At 32.1% G+C, this 19157-nt stretch overlaps 2 protein-coding genes across 3 annotated transcripts; both read right to left on the reverse strand.

The window, feature by feature from the left end:
• Positions 1-1446: 1446 nt before the first annotated feature.
• On the reverse strand, positions 1447-8883 carry LOC125072380 (carboxypeptidase B-like). 2 transcript variants are annotated; one of them, XM_047683000.1, is made up of 5 exons: positions 6026-6146; positions 5656-5865; positions 2920-3022; positions 2226-2534; positions 1447-2138 (listed from the first exon to the last, which is right to left on the reverse strand). In XM_047683000.1, the coding sequence occupies exons 1-5, from the start codon at positions 6088-6090 to the stop codon at positions 1533-1535; spliced, it is 1293 nt and encodes a 430-aa protein (XP_047538956.1). In that variant the 5' UTR covers positions 6091-6146; the 3' UTR covers positions 1447-1532. The 2 variants fall into 2 exon arrangements, with proteins under 2 accessions (XP_047538956.1, XP_047538957.1); XM_047683001.1 differs by lacking the exon at positions 6026-6146 and adding an exon at positions 8846-8883 and having other exon boundaries at positions 1448-2138.
• LOC125072381 (carboxypeptidase B-like) lies at positions 8370-14349 on the reverse strand. The gene is made up of 5 exons (XM_047683002.1): positions 14285-14349; positions 13717-13926; positions 9739-9841; positions 9180-9488; positions 8370-8990 (listed from the first exon to the last, which is right to left on the reverse strand). Exons 1-5 carry the CDS (start codon positions 14347-14349, stop codon positions 8370-8372), a joined length of 1308 nt encoding a protein of 435 aa, XP_047538958.1.
• Between the last annotated feature and the right edge of the window lie 4808 nt (positions 14350-19157).

Here is a 19157-nt window from a genome sequence, read left to right on the forward strand (position 1 = left end):
TATAGATCTTAATATTTATTATAAGTTTAGATATATCGTTAATACTTACGTATTAATAGGTAAATCCGATACGATCGGCAAGAGTTTGGTTGCATGACAAATTTTACTTGCATCCCGAGGAACGGGAGCGTATACACCACTGAGAAGATTTCGACTGAAAACCCAATAATTTTAAACAACCGACCTGTTCCTTGAACCCAAGACCACGAGATCTGCAGCCTTATATCAAGCCACTATGAAATGGGTATATTAGTAGTGAAGGAAGGAAGTCATTTTAATATTTACCGTTGGGGATATCTTTGGCTGAATCTAATTCTATCAGGGAATATGTAACTTTATTAATAAACTAGATTTCCCCTACGGTTTTTTTCCGCGAATGAACAGTCTGCTATTCTACACTATATATCTCTTTGTCAAGTTTCATTCGGATAGGTTCTGCCGTTCTGGCCTATTTGACTAAAAAAGATCTATCCATTCCAACTTTTGCGTATTTAATATTGGTTAGATAAGATTCCATGCTAAAAAATGCCATACAAAAGCAAATCGCTTAGATACTTTACGGCATATTATAATCTTTTAAAGTGAAGTGTGTAAATTAACAAATAATTAATTTGTTTTAAGCGCCATCTATCGTAAAGTATCGATTTTTTTAAGGAAATTCAAGTTGGTCTGTATTGATATTATTAATGTTGTTATAAATAGATGATAGGTGGCGTAAAGTAATTTTTTTAATAATTCCACTACGCTGCTTGAGTGGTGCAAGTTATTTCCGCTATGCACGAGAGTCAAGGAAAATTATGAAAAAAAAGAGATGGCTTATACGATATATTCACCCTATGGCCTACACTACAGTGTACTGTGAGAAATGCACAGGCTGGTCAATCACTAAAACGATCAGCAGTAAGCGACGCCACGAAATTTTGTAATTACTGGTTTATAATGGATAGTTGTTCTTGGCCATTATACTCGTACCCAGATATCCTTTCCGAGTAGTGGACAGGATGCACACAAACTCTATTAAAATATACTTTATTCTAGTGTCTAATTTTTGGGCAAATGGGCGACCGGATCTTAGTAAATCATCTCCGCCTGTAATGATTGGCTCTATAAGAAATATTAACTATTCCTTACATCGCTGATATGGCACTAACCTTGCGAGCGAATATGTTTTGTATACTGCTTATGCCTTTTGTACATTCGATCACCCTAAAAACAGGAACACCACAATACTAAGTATTGCTGTGATGGCGAATAGTGATCAGCAACAGTTAAGTCCTGGTTTTTTTTGGTGTCAATATGCTCTGCGTTAAGTTACTCATACCAGATCCTTGACTACCACCGCACGAGTAGAGGGCGTTATTAAAAGGAACGCAGTTCTTTTTATTAGTATAACAGAAAATGTTTGAAAAAAATATAGATAGAAAAAAATATAGGGTACATATATTATAATGATACAACTGATTTATGTACACGTATACTAAATTAGTAGTAAAAGCATCACAAGATATTGTCCTAATTATTTTTATACAATATTAAAGATTTTTTTTTCCATATAATTCACCAGCCCTTCTAGCCCCAATGACAAAAGACTCCCAGGTTTCAATACAGACCTGGTGAATATAAATAGGGTCTAAGTGAAAGCCTCCAAAACCAGATCTGAGTCCAGGCAGTTCGAACGTATATGTTAATGGAATTCCTCTATAATGAGCATAATCTTCAGCAGCTCCTGCTACGGCATAATTTAGAATTAGCATTCCATTGCCTACAACGTAATTAGGGAAATTCGGGAGAGCTAATTTATTAATAGCATCAGCCATACCGATGCCAACAGTGTGAAGAGAGAAGGCGTTATGAGAGAGAGTACCATTATGACCCCACGGGTAGAGAATCATGCTTCCATAGCTGTGCATGGTGATAAAGAGTACCATCCGATCAAGGTGTTCGTCAATAATTTCGCCAACAGTCCTACTTTCAACTTCAGAAAATGGTTTACTTCCAGCGTAAATGTCAGAGCATGGGTTGTTGCTTGTACCTATTGTGTTCCACAAAAAGTTAAAATTTCGATTTCCATCGACTCCTGGGCAGACCTGGCTCAAAACATTCTGGTCAGTAGAACGAGTTTTTCTCCACATTCTTTCCTGTATAAAAAAGTTAATAAATAATATTAAGATTTTTTGTTCTAACGTTTAATATTATCACAAGTGTTCATGTTCATTTTTACTCACCCTTTCAAAAGTATATACGTAACCATCAGGATTTACAACTGGAAAGAGAATCCAGTCGAAGTTCTCAAGAAGATCAGGTTCAGTGACGTTTTCAACCAGTTTGTGAATGGCGTAAGTGACTGTGGGGGGAGAGATCCATTCTCGGGCGTGAATCCCAGCATCAATGAAGATGACTGGCTTATTGCTTGCAAATTTATCCTTCGAAATCTTTAAGTACTTAAGGGGTCGACCTTCAAATGATTTAGAAGAACTAACGAGAGTTACAGTTTCCGGATAATCCTCAGCGATTTTGTCGATGTATTCATATATCTGCATAATAATATCAGTCCATGTCATCAAAATAACCACAAAATTAAATACAGCAATCTAATGATAGCGAATTGATGGACATAGCCCAAATATAGTATAATGACACTGTCAATATAGTCAAGGAATATTAGATGTTTGTTTCTTCAACCAGCATTTAAACTGGAACATAGCTGTACAAAGTATTATTAAGTTATTGGTAGGGATAACTGCGTAACCCAAAGGTATTTAAAAGAGTTTGAGAGATTTTTCACAAAACAACCTTGCAATAGTTTGCTAGAAACTTCGTGTTTTATGAAATAACCAAGATTTTTGAAGACGTATTTAGTACATTTTATTTTTGACTGTTTGTAGGCTATTCATAAAATAATCTTTTCAAATTACATACCACGTCCAGAGTTTGATAGTTATCGTAAGGTATCCTGCCTCCATTAACCGAACGTGTTGCTAGCTTTCTTGCTTCGATTTTCTGGTCATCGATTTCAAATTGTCTGTAATAGCAGATAAAAAATTTAATATATATTTGAAAGACACCTTGAATTCTTACCGCTAACAGACGTAAAATTAAAGCATGTTATTTCTTATATCTTTAAACGATGCACAATACACTTCTGCTATAAACTAATTATTCGTACTTATGGGGACTTTTTGGTTATTTTTAACACAGATAAGTCTTATAACCTAGTTAGAATAACTAGACTATAACTCCAACTAACTTCAACTCCAAAATATCTATGTTTAATGAAATGATTGCTAGGCTGAAATAAATTATTATAATTACTTTTTCGGAAGAGCTAAGACCAATAACTCTGGTGGGCTGCAGCCAAGTAAAAAAAAAGTGTTTATATTAATAACGTGAACAAAAAAGTCAATATAAACTTTCGGGTGATACGGTAGGTGTTAAAAATTATAAATTTCTGGAGCATGGGGAGTGTGTTGTTTGTAGGTTATGTTGGCATTTCTAAGCTTATAATCGGTTTGAGTTAGAGATACGCAAGTCGTTATGTACCGAATAGTTTCAGATCTATGTTACAATATTTGCTTAAGTAGATTGATTCAGATTTTTTATAAAGTACTTCCTATGTTTACGTTTCCCTAATATTTGGTCTTGAAAGCAATCATAAAACCACCTCGCTTGAGTCATTCTATTTGGCTAAATGTCTCCCACCAAATGTTATAAAGTCCATCCCGACGTTTGTTGTTGTAAACGTTTTTATGATGTGCATTTGTCGTGTAGATTTAGTGTTGAAAGTTTTTTGTCTATTTCTATTGCGTTAAGTAGAGGGATGTGTTCGGATTTGTCTGATTGTGAGTATTTGTTTATCGTGTCTAGTAATCTTCTTCCTCTTTATTGTTCTGTTTTTGTGTTTGAGTTTTCATAATGTGCGTGTGATTGATACTCTGTCTTAATGACTTCTACTGCAGCTACTAATTTTCAATTTCAATTTCTTAAAACAAATTGTCTAAAACTGCGAATATTGACTTGTCGTTATTCTATTTATCAATTTCGTCTTTGCCAACTAGGTTTTCTGAATCGTCTAAATTATCTCTAAGTCAGTTTTGACGGTTGCTTTGTGTTGAATGACTTTGAGTTACCTATGTCTTGCCTCATTATATTAAGCCGCTGGCCATGCTGTACAGTAAATTATTATCTTTAGGGTATTTAAATCAGTAATAATTGAAATAAGTTTCAAGTTATAAGTAAAAAAAGTAAAACGGCAGCATTCTACAGTTAAAGTCTACAATAAAACTCACAATACTCTGATGTTTCTTTTATATAATATTATTAAGAGTATCTAATGTTGCACTATTTATACCTGCTACATAACACTATCTCTTACAGCTGTGGGTTGGCTGGAAGAAATTTCTTTTAGAAATAAGCCCGCCATTGTGAACAATAATTTCATGAGTAAAATTACTATGTAAAATTTCTCAGTGCAATAAAGAGTATTATATATAAATTATTCGACAATCGTTTTATTGGCCAATGTATCAAAGACGCTTAATATGTCAGCCGAAACACTATTGATAGAGAAATAATCCACTTAATAATCGCTAATAATAATGATCTACTGTCTTAAATAATTATTTGTACAATAACAGATATTTGGTGATTAGAACATTCCATGTGATAAAAGCTAATACAATTTATCAATTGTTATTGTAAGTTACGTGTTATAAAATTTTCAAACTATTTACGTGACATTTGATAATTTTGTTCAAATAATATCACCATGAGAATAAATTCTCACAACCATGCTTGCAGAATTGAAGCAATTAAGCAAGTAAGAAAATAGATGTGACAACAACTCTTTATCTACAAATAAAAATTATCTGTTTGAGATTAATAGCTATTAAAACGGTTTGATAGAGCTGTAAAAATATATGTTAATACAATATGTTTTATCTCCTTGTATTACGCTGCTACTTCATTCAAACGATCGTCATGGTATGTGTAAAATCAAAATATACTTATTAAACTGGCACTTTTCCTCTTGTTACAAGGTTCATTTTTATATCGAGCTACTACCGGAATAATATATCTACTAAATAGAACCAGCAAGAAACTCAGTAGTTAGTCTTTTTCTATCAAAAACAATTTATATGTAATTATCATATGAAGAGATGGCCCCGTGGTTAGAACGCGTGCATCTTAACCAATGAATGCGGTTTTAAACCCAGGCAAACACCACTGAATTTACATGTACCTAATTTGTGTTTTTTTTTTTAATATTTGATTAAAAATAGAGTAATATAACGGCCTGTAAATGCTGGTATTCCAATGCTGGTATAACATCTACTTTTTTCATGAAAAAAAGTTATTTTATTCCACAACGATACGCCAGCGCAGGTTGAAATTATGACAGAATCTTCTATAAACCGCTTTAGGTTTCCTTACGGTATTTTCCTTCACCGAGAACGAGGTGAATTATAAACACAATTCAATTACACAAAAAATTAATGGTACTTGTCTTGAAACCAAGATTTTTGGATCATAGACTATAGTAACGACGTATAATTAAGTGCTAAATTATGAAGATCAGATTCTCTGCCCAGTAACTGGTAATCACACCAGCCTTAATGAACGCTTGAAAGAAAAAGTCAACGATTAAGCGATACTCACTTTTTAAGATCTTCAGAATGTATCTGATTGGATATGTTCTCCTCTGATAGGAATTTCAAAAAGTCAACTTGGTACTGGGGCTTAACCAACACAATCCCTTCCCGATTCACCGCTACATTGCTGACGAAGTCGAGATCGAATTCTGCGATCTTGCTCGTCAATTTCGACAGCTGGTCATGGCTCACCGGTTTGACCAAGAAGGATTTCCACCTGAGACAATTTACAACTTACATAAATTGAGTAATGACCAGCATTTCCAAAAAAATACATGGTGGCACCAATTAATTTTCCCATTGGGATATTTTGTTAAAGGAAATTGGCATTCCAAAGAATATAAGAATGTATTCTAAATTATACTTGTACGGCTCACCCAGAGTATATTTCATGTTTGGCGTGAATCGCCGTCACAAAGAGCACCAAAATTAATAACTTCATACTGCCTAAGTAGAGCAAAAGTATATCAAACGTCTTATTTATACAACAACCGAATTGATAATAGTGATCGATAAAACTTAGTAAATCCCTATAATAAAATATTTTATAGACGACTTATCTTATTTAACTCTGATCGCCTTTACTCTGATAAATAAGCTACTGGTGTTTATTATTAAACCGATAAGACAATAAAACTAGTTCTTGAAGTTTATGTTTGGCCGCTAGATAAAAACTCATAACAAACTATTTCCAATGAATTTTTTGGATGGGTCTTTTATCACCTCGATAGTTATCAGTTATCGCAACTTGAGTTAACTAATTATTATAATGGTAGGTATATGGTAAGTAATATTCTGTTTTGTTACTACTACTGTGAATATTTGAATTGGTTCATCAACGAATAAGATGAGACTAAATATACTTTATTTGTATAACATCTGCGCTTACTAATATTAGTTTAGGCTGATATGATTTTATTTTGTTTTATAGTAATAAGTTCGATTTTATAATAAAAAAAGTGTAGGTACATATTACTTTGCTGATTTAGTATTATGTATTATAGGTTATGTATTATGTATATTATTATGTCCCAGTGGTTAGAACGCGTGCATCTTAACCGATGATTTCGGGTTCAAACCCAGGCAGGCACCACTGAAATTTCATGTGTTTATAATTCATCTCGTGCTCGGCGGTGAAGGAAAACATCGTGAGGAAACCTGCATGTGTCTAATTTCAACGAAATTCTGCCACATGAGTATTCCGCCAACCCGCATTGGAGCAGCGTGGTGGAATATGGTTTAAAATACTTTTTGTAGTGACTTCCAGTTTGCCTGAGTGATGCCTGTTGTATCACGCCAAAGGCAAAACCCTGTTTAAAGAGATTCAACCCGAGGTATTAAGTCATCCTTGTGCAATTGAAGATAAATATACAAATCGGAGGTAATTAAAATGGACAAGAGTTTTCGGATTTTTACGAAAAATTGGCATCGATTCATATTCGAGGGAACAAGGAAACGTTGCCCTACTTGAAAACCTATGCTGTACAGTATCGATGCAAGACATCATATGATCACTTTATGAGGACGTTGCGTAAAACGCAAATTAATAAAAGTCCTGGCTTCGCGAAAGAGCTATTTTAACCCTACATTACGCCAGGCCGATGTACATACATTGAAATTCTGCAAAAAAAATTGTTGGGGCTTAAAGGAGGGCAGAGTAGCGGGCTCCAGCTATTAAATATTTAAACTACAAAATCATCTACTTTAAGGATAGATGTTACTTAAATCTGCGCAAGCTAGCATGCTAAGATTAAGAACCAATCTTATATTTGTATGCAATTGACAGACTAAGTAAGAAATTATTAAATAATTAGACGATTACAAAAAGGCTTACATTATTTATTTAATCTTTTAAAAAAAATCTGTAATAATAATAAGTAGATTTAAATTATTTTTGGATTGTCTTGATAACATTGATACCAAATAAGAGGCTACTTTGACTTTTCTGTTCAATATTGTGAATCATGTGATTAGTAGTGAGGCTTATATAAGTAATGGAAGCTCCGTACAGAACACTTTACTCTTTACTCTTTCCTGGAGCAGCAAGGTGTTAAAATTTAAGGTATGTATATAATTTTGTGATAAAGTATAATTGTTATTATTGCTTGTTAAATTATTGATGATGTATGAATTGTGTTTTTTGCAATTTTCAAGATACAAAGTTTGTATTAAGGTAATTGGTGTTAATGTAAATATTAATTGATACAATATTACGGTTACTACAGCTATTATAATGGTTTGATTACTACAGCTATCATAATAGTTGAATAAATATTTGTGCTTCATATAATCTTTTATTGTCTTATAACCTTAAAATATAATAAAGTAATAAAGAAATAGAAATTGTTCTTAAAATATCATTTCATCATTCATAATCATCATCCTGTATTAAGTCTCTATAAAAAATCTAACTCAGTCAAAGTTTAAAATATATATATATTTTTTTAATTTAAATCATTGTTTAACTTCAAGAAGTAAATAAGTGTAATAAAAATAATTTACAATATCAGTCTATATCTTTTATTTTTTTTGTTTTAAGGGGTCAGGATGTTCTAAGTTAAGTCTCCCAAACACGTTTGAGATCTTTGACTACCACAACGTGACTAGGGGCGCCTTTCTTTAATTGGTACATTTTTAACTTGACCATAATATATAAGAAAATTATAATAAAACAACTGTCGTATATACAAGGTATACTAAATTGTCAGTTATTAAAAAGTATTACAGATTCTTTTTTCCATACAAATCACCAGCCCTTCTAGCCCCAATGACAAAAGCCTCCCAGGTTTCCACACAGACCTGATGAATATAAATAGGATCCAAATTGAAACCATCAAGATATTCATCTGTATCTTTGTTTTCGAAACCTGGTAGTTCAAATGTATAAGTCAATGGAACTCCCCTATAATGAGCATAATCTTCAGCGGCTCCTGATGAGCCATAGCCGACAGTAAGCATTGCGTTGCCTACCACGTAATTAGGGAAATGTGGCAGCGATAATTTATTAATAGCATCAGCCATATCGATGCCAACGGTGTGAACAGAAAAGGCGTTATGAGACAGAGAACCATTATTGCCCCACGGGTAAAGAATCATGCTTCCGTAGCTGTGCATGGTGATAAAAAGAACCATTCGATCAAGATGTTTTTCAATTATTTCACCAACAGTTCTACTTTCTGGTTCGGAAAATGGCTTACTTCCAGGATAGTTGTTGAAGCATTTGTTATCGATGACACCGACTGTGTTCCATTCGAAGTTAAAATTTCGGTTTCCATCGACGCCTGGGCAGATCCAGCTTAAAATACTCCCGTCGGTTGAACGAGTTTTTCGCCACATTCTTTCCTGAATTAAAAAATGAACATTGTATATTAAGACATTTATTTTTTTAAAAGGTTCGTTAATAACAAGTAACAAGTCAATACAAAGTATCAGTTTAAATAAAATTTAATCTTATTTAGTAAAAAAAAATGGTAAGATTTTTGGTTCTAAAGTTTAATATTGTAACATGTGGTAATATTCTTGTTTACTCACCTTTTCAAAAGAATATACGTAACCATCAGGATTGACGACTGGAAAGAGAATCCAGTCGAAGTTATCTAGGAGATCAGGCTCAGTCACGTTTTCAACCAGTTTGTGAACGGCATAAGTGACAGTAGGGGGAGAGATCCATTCTCGGGCGTGGATTCCAGCATCAATGTAGATGACTGGTTTGTTGCTTGCAAATTTATCCTTCGAAATCTTCAAGTACTTAAGGGGTCGACCTTCAAATGATTTCGAAGAACTAACTAAAGTTACAGTTTCTGGATAATTCTCAGCGATTTTGTCCAAATATTCATATATCTGCAAAATATAGCACAACATTATATTTAATCACGGACAAGCAATCAGGCAATCCTACAGTAGTGAAGTACCGTATGACTCAAACTTACTTCAAAGGTTAGTAAGAATTTTTCAAATAATCTCCCGAAGGTTTGCCAAAAATATGATTATTTCCTTCAAATAAAAATGTTTTCTAAATCCAAAATTATTAATCAATTTTATTGGTGACTGTAGAAAGACACGATAAAATAATTTATTACAAATTTCATACCACGTCGAGAGTTTGATAGTTGTCGTAAGGTAACCTGCCTCCGTTTAAAGAACGAGTTGCTAGCTTTCTCGCTTCGATTTTCTGGTCATCGATATCAAATCGTCTGAAATAGAAGAAAATCAATTCGATTTTATATCCATTGTAAAAAAAAAAAAAATACGAACGCCAAATTAATAACTGCGATTCATCACAATATCATTCGACGATCCTGAAATGACAGAAAGTAACTTTACAAGCGACAACCTCAATACCATTAATATTTTAATAATCACCAAATTGATCTGTTGATTTATAATTACTTGTACGGTAATACGTTTAACACTTCTAGTGTTCTAATGAATCATAAACATCACGTCATTATAATTTTAAACTTATACAACTTAGACTATGATACGCGATAATTTTAATCAAATAAGATTATCACCAGAATTGAATTCAAACAAACAAACAAACAAACAAACAAACAAACAAACAAACAAACAAACAAACAAACAAACAAACAAACAAACAAACAAACAAACAAACAAACAAACAAACAAACAAACAAACAAACAAACAAACAAACAAACAAACAAACAAACAAACAAACAAAAAAACAAACAAACAAACAAACAAACAAACAAACAAACAAACAAACAAACAAACAAACAAACAAACAAACAAACAAACAAACAAACAAACAAACAAACAAACAAACAAACAAACAAACAAACAAACAAACAAACAAACAAACAAACAAACAAACAAACAAACAAACAAACAAACAAACAAACAAACAAACAAACAAACAAACAAACAAACAAACAAACAAACAAACAAACAAACAAACAAACAAACAAACAAACAAACAAACAAACAAACAAACAAACAAACAAACAAACAAACAAACAAACAAACAAACAAACAAACAAACAAACAAACAAACAAACAAACAAACAAACAAACAAACAAACAAACAAACAAACAAACAAACAAACAAACAAACAAACAAACAAACAAACAAACAAACAAACAAACAAACAAACAAACAAACAAACAAACAAACAAACAAACAAACAAACAAACAAACAAACAAACAAACAAACAAACAAACAAACAAACAAACAAACAAACAAACAAACAAACAAACAAACAAACAAACAAACAAACAAACAAACAAACAAACAAACAAACAAACAAACAAACAAACAAACAAACAAACAAACAAACAAACAAACAAACAAACAAACAAACAAACAAACAAACAAACAAACAAACAAACAAACAAACAAACAAACAAACAAACAAACAAACAAACAAACAAACAAACAAACAAACAAACAAACAAACAAACAAACAAACAAACAAACAAACAAACAAACAAACAAACAAACAAACAAACAAACAAACAAACAAACAAACAAACAAACAAACAAACAAACAAACAAACAAACAAACAAACAAACAAACAAACAAACAAACAAACAAACAAACAAACAAACAAACAAACAAACAAACAAACAAACAAACAAACAAACAAACAAACAAACAAACAAACAAACAAACAAACAAACAAACAAACAAACAAACAAACAAACAAACAAACAAACAAACAAACAAACAAACAAACAAACAAACAAACAAACAAACAAACAAACAAACAAACAAACAAACAAACAAACAAACAAACAAACAAACAAACAAACAAACAAACAAACAAACAAACAAACAAACAAACAAACAAACAAACAAACAAACAAACAAACAAACAAACAAACAAACAAACAAACAAACAAACAAACAAACAAACAAACAAACAAACAAACAAACAAACAAACAAACAAACAAACAAACAAACAAACAAACAAACAAACAAACAAACAAACAAACAAACAAACAAACAAACAAACAAACAAACAAACAAACAAACAAACAAACAAACAAACAAACAAACAAACAAACAAACAAACAAACAAACAAACAAACAAACAAACAAACAAACAAACAAACAAACAAACAAACAAACAAACAAACAAACAAACAAACAAACAAACAAACAAACAAACAAACAAACAAACAAACAAACAAACAAACAAACAAACAAACAAACAAACAAACAAACAAACAAACAAACAAACAAACAAACAAACAAACAAACAAACAAACAAACAAACAAACAAACAAACAAACAAACAAACAAACAAACAAACAAACAAACAAACAAACAAACAAACAAACAAACAAACAAACAAACAAACAAACAAACAAACAAACAAACAAACAAACAAACAAACAAACAAACAAACAAACAAACAAACAAACAAACAAACAAACAAACAAACAAACAAACAAACAAACAAACAAACAAACAAACAAACAAACAAACAAACAAACAAACAAACAAACAAACAAACAAACAAACAAACAAACAAACAAACAAACAAACAAACAAACAAACAAACAAACAAACAAACAAACAAACAAACAAACAAACAAACAAACAAACAAACAAACAAACAAACAAACAAACAAACAAACAAACAAACAAACAAACAAACAAACAAACAAACAAACAAACAAACAAACAAACAAACAAACAAACAAACAAACAAACAAACAAACAAACAAACAAACAAACAAACAAACAAACAAACAAACAAACAAACAAACAAACAAACAAACAAACAAACAAACAAACAAACAAACAAACAAACAAACAAACAAACAAACAAACAAACAAACAAACAAACAAACAAACAAACAAACAAACAAACAAACAAACAAACAAACAAACAAACAAACAAACAAACAAACAAACAAACAAACAAACAAACAAACAAACAAACAAACAAACAAACAAACAAACAAACAAACAAACAAACAAACAAACAAACAAACAAACAAACAAACAAACAAACAAACAAACAAACAAACAAACAAACAAACAAACAAACAAACAAACAAACAAACAAACAAACAAACAAACAAACAAACAAACAAACAAACAAACAAACAAACAAACAAACAAACAAACAAACAAACAAACAAACAAACAAACAAACAAACAAACAAACAAACAAACAAGCTTGCTCAATACACAATATTACACTAATTGTGATCAAGAATTCTTTATCAACATGTAAAATGGGCGTTGTTATATCAGATTAAGATAAATATTATTTTTTTTATGGCATTGATTGGCGGACGAGCATATGGGCCACCTGATGGTAAGTGGTCACCACCGCCCATAGACATAGGCGCTGTAAGAAATATTAACCATTCCTTACATCACCTATGCGCCACCAACCTTGGGAACTAAGATGTTATGTCCCTTGTGCCTGTGATTACACTGGCTCACTCACCCTTCTAACCGGAACACAACAATACAGTGTACTGTTATTTGGCAGTAGAATATCTGATGAGTGGGTGGTACCTACCCAGACGGGCTTGCACAAAGCCCTACCACCAAGAATTCTGTACCACCAATCGGTATTTTCTGCTTTATTATTTTGAAGCTTTTAACTAACGGAAATGTTAAGAGAAATATGAGGCACTAAGATATACCTGAAGTCAAAGTGAGGCCAACTATAAGGTCTTCTTAGTCTTATTAGACTTCTTAACATTCTTATGTTAAATAGTATTTTTCTTGTACCACAAATTACAATCGCTTACTTAACATTCAAATCAGAACATTTTACATCAGAATTAAACAAATCTCTTTGCTGTTTTGATGCAGATTGCATTTGCGGTAAAAGTTTTATTAAACTTACAGGATTGTTCACGATGTTCTCTTTCACTGCCGAGCGCGATATGAATCACAAACAATTTAAGCACATGAAAAATATTAGTGGTACATGCCTCTGCATATATCTGATAACTAAAGAGCTATTCCACTCGTTGGTAACGATCTATTTTCCCAAGATTCTTTGCTGTAAAACTAGTAATCACACCAGTTTAAGAGACACTTGAAAAAAATGACAAATTGTAAGCGATACTCACTGTTTTAGATTTTCAGTATGAATACGATTGGATATGTTCTCTTCTCTTAGGAATTTCAAAAAGTCGACCTGGTATCGGGGCTTTACCAGAACAATCCCTTCTCGATTCACCGCTGCCTTGCTTATGAAGTCGAGATCAAACTCTTGGATCTTAGTCGTCAATTTCGACAGTTGATCATGGCTCACCGGTTTGACGAAGAAGGATTTCCACCTGAAATATTTTGAATGTGACATATCTAAATTTGAGATTGGCAGTACCAAAAGTATAGGCACTTTACTCATACTCCTAGGGTGGTAGTATTTAAAACCGATTAATATATACACTAATATTATAAATACGAAAGTAAATCTGTCTGTCTATCTCTTGCTCTTTCATGGTCACACCAACCAAATCTAATGAAATTTGATATAAAGCAAGCTTGAACCACAAGGAAAGAGATAAGTTGCCTATCTCATTCCTAATACAGGACGACCAACCTCTTAAACGTACGGTCAACATTGTGTAAAGTGAAATTGTCATTTGAAAGCATATAAATCTTTTACTAAATCAGATGCGAGTATTGGCTCACCCAGAGTATATTTCGTGTTTGGCGTGGATCGCCGTCACAAAGAGCACCAAAACTAAGAACTTCATCCTGTTAATAAATCAAAAGCCAATCAAACGCCTTATTTATACAGCCACTGAATTGATAATGATGGATATAACTTAGTCACTTTCTTTATCTGTACATATAATAAAATCGTAGGTGAACAAAATCTGTACATAGAAGATATTTGAGAAAAAAATGTACTGGGGGTGCTTATTAACGCAATAGATCACATAAATGTGATTTTTAGAATTTTTGTCTGTTTATCCGTTCGTTCGTTACCGCTAATCTCGGAAACGGCTTTACCGATTTGATTGCGGTTTTCACTAATATACTGTAGTTAAATCGGGGTACCATATAGGCTATTGTTTTATTAAAAACGGTTCACAAATAAAAAAGATATATCAATTAAAAAAAAATACGTCAATATATTTATTGCAAAAATGTCGTCAAGTTGATTTGTTTGAAACTTTGGTTAACTATAGTCTGTAAAACGGTTATAATTGACAGTTAATGTAAACATAAACTAAAAACTGCAAGTATCGACCAATGTAAGTTGAGCTTTTAGCAACGTAGTCGATCATATGAAATAGGGTTTAGCTTATACTGGTCCGTTTCATGGCCTAGCCTATACGAGCCGCGCCTGCGCCGCTGCCCTCGCCCGGTGACGCTGTAGAGGATATTAGGGCAACAGCAAACTCAGTTCGAAAAAAATCGGCGCTGCCTGTATTGTATGACTGCAAGCGTATGCACGCTTATTACAATAATATTTAAAACGCTCGCGGTTACAATAATATTTTTAAAAACCAATGTATTATGTCTCCATAATATATTTAATAAGATACGTTAGCATTAGCATTAGCAGCCTGTAAATTTTCCCACTGTTGGGCTAAAGGCCTCCTCTCCCTTTGAGGAGAAGATTTTTTGGAGCATATTCCACCACGCTGCTCCAATGCGGGTTGGCGGAATACACATGTGGCAGAATTTCGTTGAAATTAGACACATGCAGGTTTCCTCACGATGTTTTCCTTCACCGCCGAGCACGAGATGAATTATAAACACAAATTAAGCACATGAAAATTTAGTGGTGCCGCCTGGGTTTGAACCCGAAATCAGCGGTTAAATGCACGCGTTAAACCACTGGGCCATCTCGGCTCAAGATACGTTAATCCTCCATAACATCTAATCGTAAAATAATCATTATAGGTAAGTAACTATAATGATTATTTTATATGTATTTTTTATATATATATATATATATATATATATATATATATATAAAAAAAATCATAGGTTAAGCTTTTGTGTTTTAGTTTGTTCGTTAATTTGGTTGTTGTGTGTTATATTTAAAAATATTTTATATATAAGCCTTACAGTCGATTATTGGGATAGATAAGTATACTTAATTCATAAATATTTTGTTTGTTGAAAATCTTCGCTAACAATAATGAGTTTAGCCTTATAAATACTAGCTGTGCCCGCGACTTCGTGCGCGTTTGAATTTAATAACAAAGCGTGACTTTATTATTATGTTTTTTATTGAAAGTCCCGTCAAAATCGGTCCAGCCGTTTCAGGATTAGTCGGAACAAACAGACAGACAGACAGACAAAAATTGTAAAAAATGTTATTTAGGTATATGTACCGTGTATACATACATATGCATTATAGTCAAACGCGGTTATTTTAATATTACAAACAGACACTCCAATTTTATTATATGTATAGATTATTATGTTTAAATAGTAAGTTAGGTTAGGTTAGATTTATAATAAACAAATCTAAATGTACCAAAATCAAATCAAATCAATTTTATTCAAGTAAACTTCACAACGAAGCGTTTTTAATCGTCAATATTAAAATACCACCGTTTCGGAAAGCAGCCTCCAGCGAGAAGAAACTGCAAGAAACTCGCATAGTTGCACTTTTCAAATAAACAGATTTACAATGCAATTTTTTTATAATAATTAGTGTCCTGTGATGGAACCCGAGCTACATAGAATATGCTTGAATATAAATATATTACAGAATAGGTTAAACCTTTGTTCAATAGTTAGGTAGTTTGGTTGCTATGTGTTATACTGAAAATCTTTTATGTAAGTATTATTTTCGTTAACTCGGATAGTTAACTAGACTTATGCTATTGATATTATATTGTTTCTTAAAAATCTGCACTTTCAGTAATTAGTTTAGTCGGTGAATTGGCTTTTTGACTTTTTAATTTGTTAGAAAAATGTGTGAACATTTAGTATAGTCTTCTCTATATATACATATAATAAAATCGTAGGTGATCGAAATGTATACATGGAAGATATTAGAGAATAAAAATAAAAATTTTTAAAATTTAAAAAACCCCCTGACACAAAAAATTGACTCTAAAAATTGAGAAATAATATTTGTTTTTTTTTTATATATTGATTAGTTAGTTACTCAGTTAGGTACTGGGTATCATAGGTAAATATAGTGGTAATTGAGCCTAATTTATCCTTATTTAATTACCCACCGTCGAAATCTAAACCGTACTGTCATATTTGAAGTCATGGTTACCTTACCATGTTCTTCCAATGTCATTGAAGTAATACGGTACTAAATTTTGAACGGATAGGACATATTGAAGGTAATCAGATCCCCACATCAACTATTAAAGAGCTGATGATTTTCAAGCGGCTGAACAGATTTTCATGAAACATGGCTAAGACTACTCGGGATTAAATTATATATGACACAAAAAAACCTAAACGAAAATCGGTTCATCCGTTTGGGAGCTGCGATACCACAGACAGATACAAGGACACGTTAAACTTATATACCCTCTCTTTTTGCGTCGAGGTATAAAAAAAATTACTGGGGATATCTACTAACGCATTAGATCACATTAATAGAATTTTTCTTTGTTTATCTATTCGTTTGTTACCGCTAATCTCGGTATTAGCTTAACCGATTTTGATGCGGTTTTAACTGATTTATATTGTAGTATTGTTTTATTAAACGAAATGTTATAGAACCAGGGCTGATGAGGTTATAACCTTTTTAAAGAGTTCCAGTGGTGTTACATCATCCCTTTGCGTTTGAAAATAAATATACTATAAGTATAAATGGTGCGGCGCAGATGATTTTATGTTTATGCCCAGGTTCCTTCTCATTCCAAACAAAACAAATCGTTTACTTTCAAGCAAGTCCTGTGCACGCGGCTAGTTTTATGTGGCTCTGTGGCGTGTTCGCATCTGCAAAAAAATCTATGCTTTAATCCCCGACGGCACTACGTGTAATATCGTATAATATACATTATGCAGTTAGACAAATACTTATTGGGAACAACAATGCCACGGCAGACTCAAAGATACAGAGAAATATCAAACATATAATAACTTACTTTTAAGGCTTAAAATCACGCGAACGGAGTCGCGGGCGCCAGCTCGTATTAAAATATGTTATTGACGTTGTATATCTTATCTAATTTAACTGAGATCGCATGAATAAGCTGATGGTCTTTATTAATTAACTGATAGGGCAATCAAAACTAGTTCTTGAGGACAAATTTGGTCACAAACTTTTTCCAAAGATTTTTTGGAACGGTGGATCATGATGGCTATGTATATATGTACATGTATGTCACTAAATTATCATTGTAGGGTAAAATGGTACTTAATATTTTTTGCTACGTTTTTTTTTAAAAGTAAGTGTTAATACAGTCAAAAGGATACTAACATACGGCGCATCGAAGCGTAAGAAGTTCTTCGTTTTAATTACTGTTGTTTGAAAAACTGGTGGCATAACACTGGGTACTGATTTTACTAACAAATTGATAGTTTGTCGCAATCGAATCGGAATACAATCGTTGCCATTCAGTCGTTTTCCTATTTCACAAACGCTACGATTCAATTGCGGTTCGGTCGAAGTGGGATCGGAATATAGTCGTGATCGTGTCGTAACCGTTTTAAATTGTAGAATTGTCACCCGTTTTTTGTTTATCATAACAAATATTGTTAGTTTATCATAATAATAATCATTAGTTCGATTAAATCGGATTTAAATGAATTATCTTTAAGGTTACAATTGATTGATGTCATTGTAGTTAATGTAAATTTTAACTTACAACAAATTGAATTAAGACCTGGCGAAAATCACCAAATATATAAAAGACTCTTTTTCTTAACTATCCTAACCAATAAGCATAGTATATATGTTTTATTATACATGGAATCGGTAGATTGGGGAACGAATTATGTGAAATATGGTGATTATAGAGTTACCTTTAGGGCGTGAATATTTAAATGACGTCATAAATAAGGGGCTATTAATAATGCTATTTAATAAGTAATACTAGAAATTAAGATAGAGCTTACTTCAATTTGAGAGTGAGTGAAGCTTAAAGTAATTTATCTTCGTAATAGATTTTTAATTAGATTAAGCTCATAGCAGAATCCAATGAAACCTCTTCTGTTCTTATTCTTTTTTTAAGTTTTGGAAATTTACATACATGAGAGTAAGGCTGAATTATTAATTTTTTTATTGCACGAATCCTTGAATTGTTTTAGATACGGAAGAAGAGCCAAGAGTTCTTCTAACCTTTGTTGACCATTATAGCGAAACTTATTATTTTAGGTTCGAGGGATATCTATATCAGCGATCTTCCTGGAGTATGTTTGCGTAACTTACACCAATACATTAAAAAAGAAACAAACATTATACTTAAATAAATAACATAATAATAAAAAAAAATTTTTTTGTAAATATTAATGAGATGAATTTAAGGATCATAGAACGATATATGAGACGACTTCGGTTTTTCTCAGTTCCGAGGTGGTTATTTCCGAGGTTTTGGTAGATTTTGAAAATCAATAAGCAAGTGAAACT

This window comes from Vanessa atalanta, chromosome 21, assembly GCF_905147765.1.
Source record: "Vanessa atalanta chromosome 21, ilVanAtal1.2, whole genome shotgun sequence".
NCBI lineage: Eukaryota > Metazoa > Arthropoda > Insecta > Lepidoptera > Nymphalidae > Vanessa > Vanessa atalanta.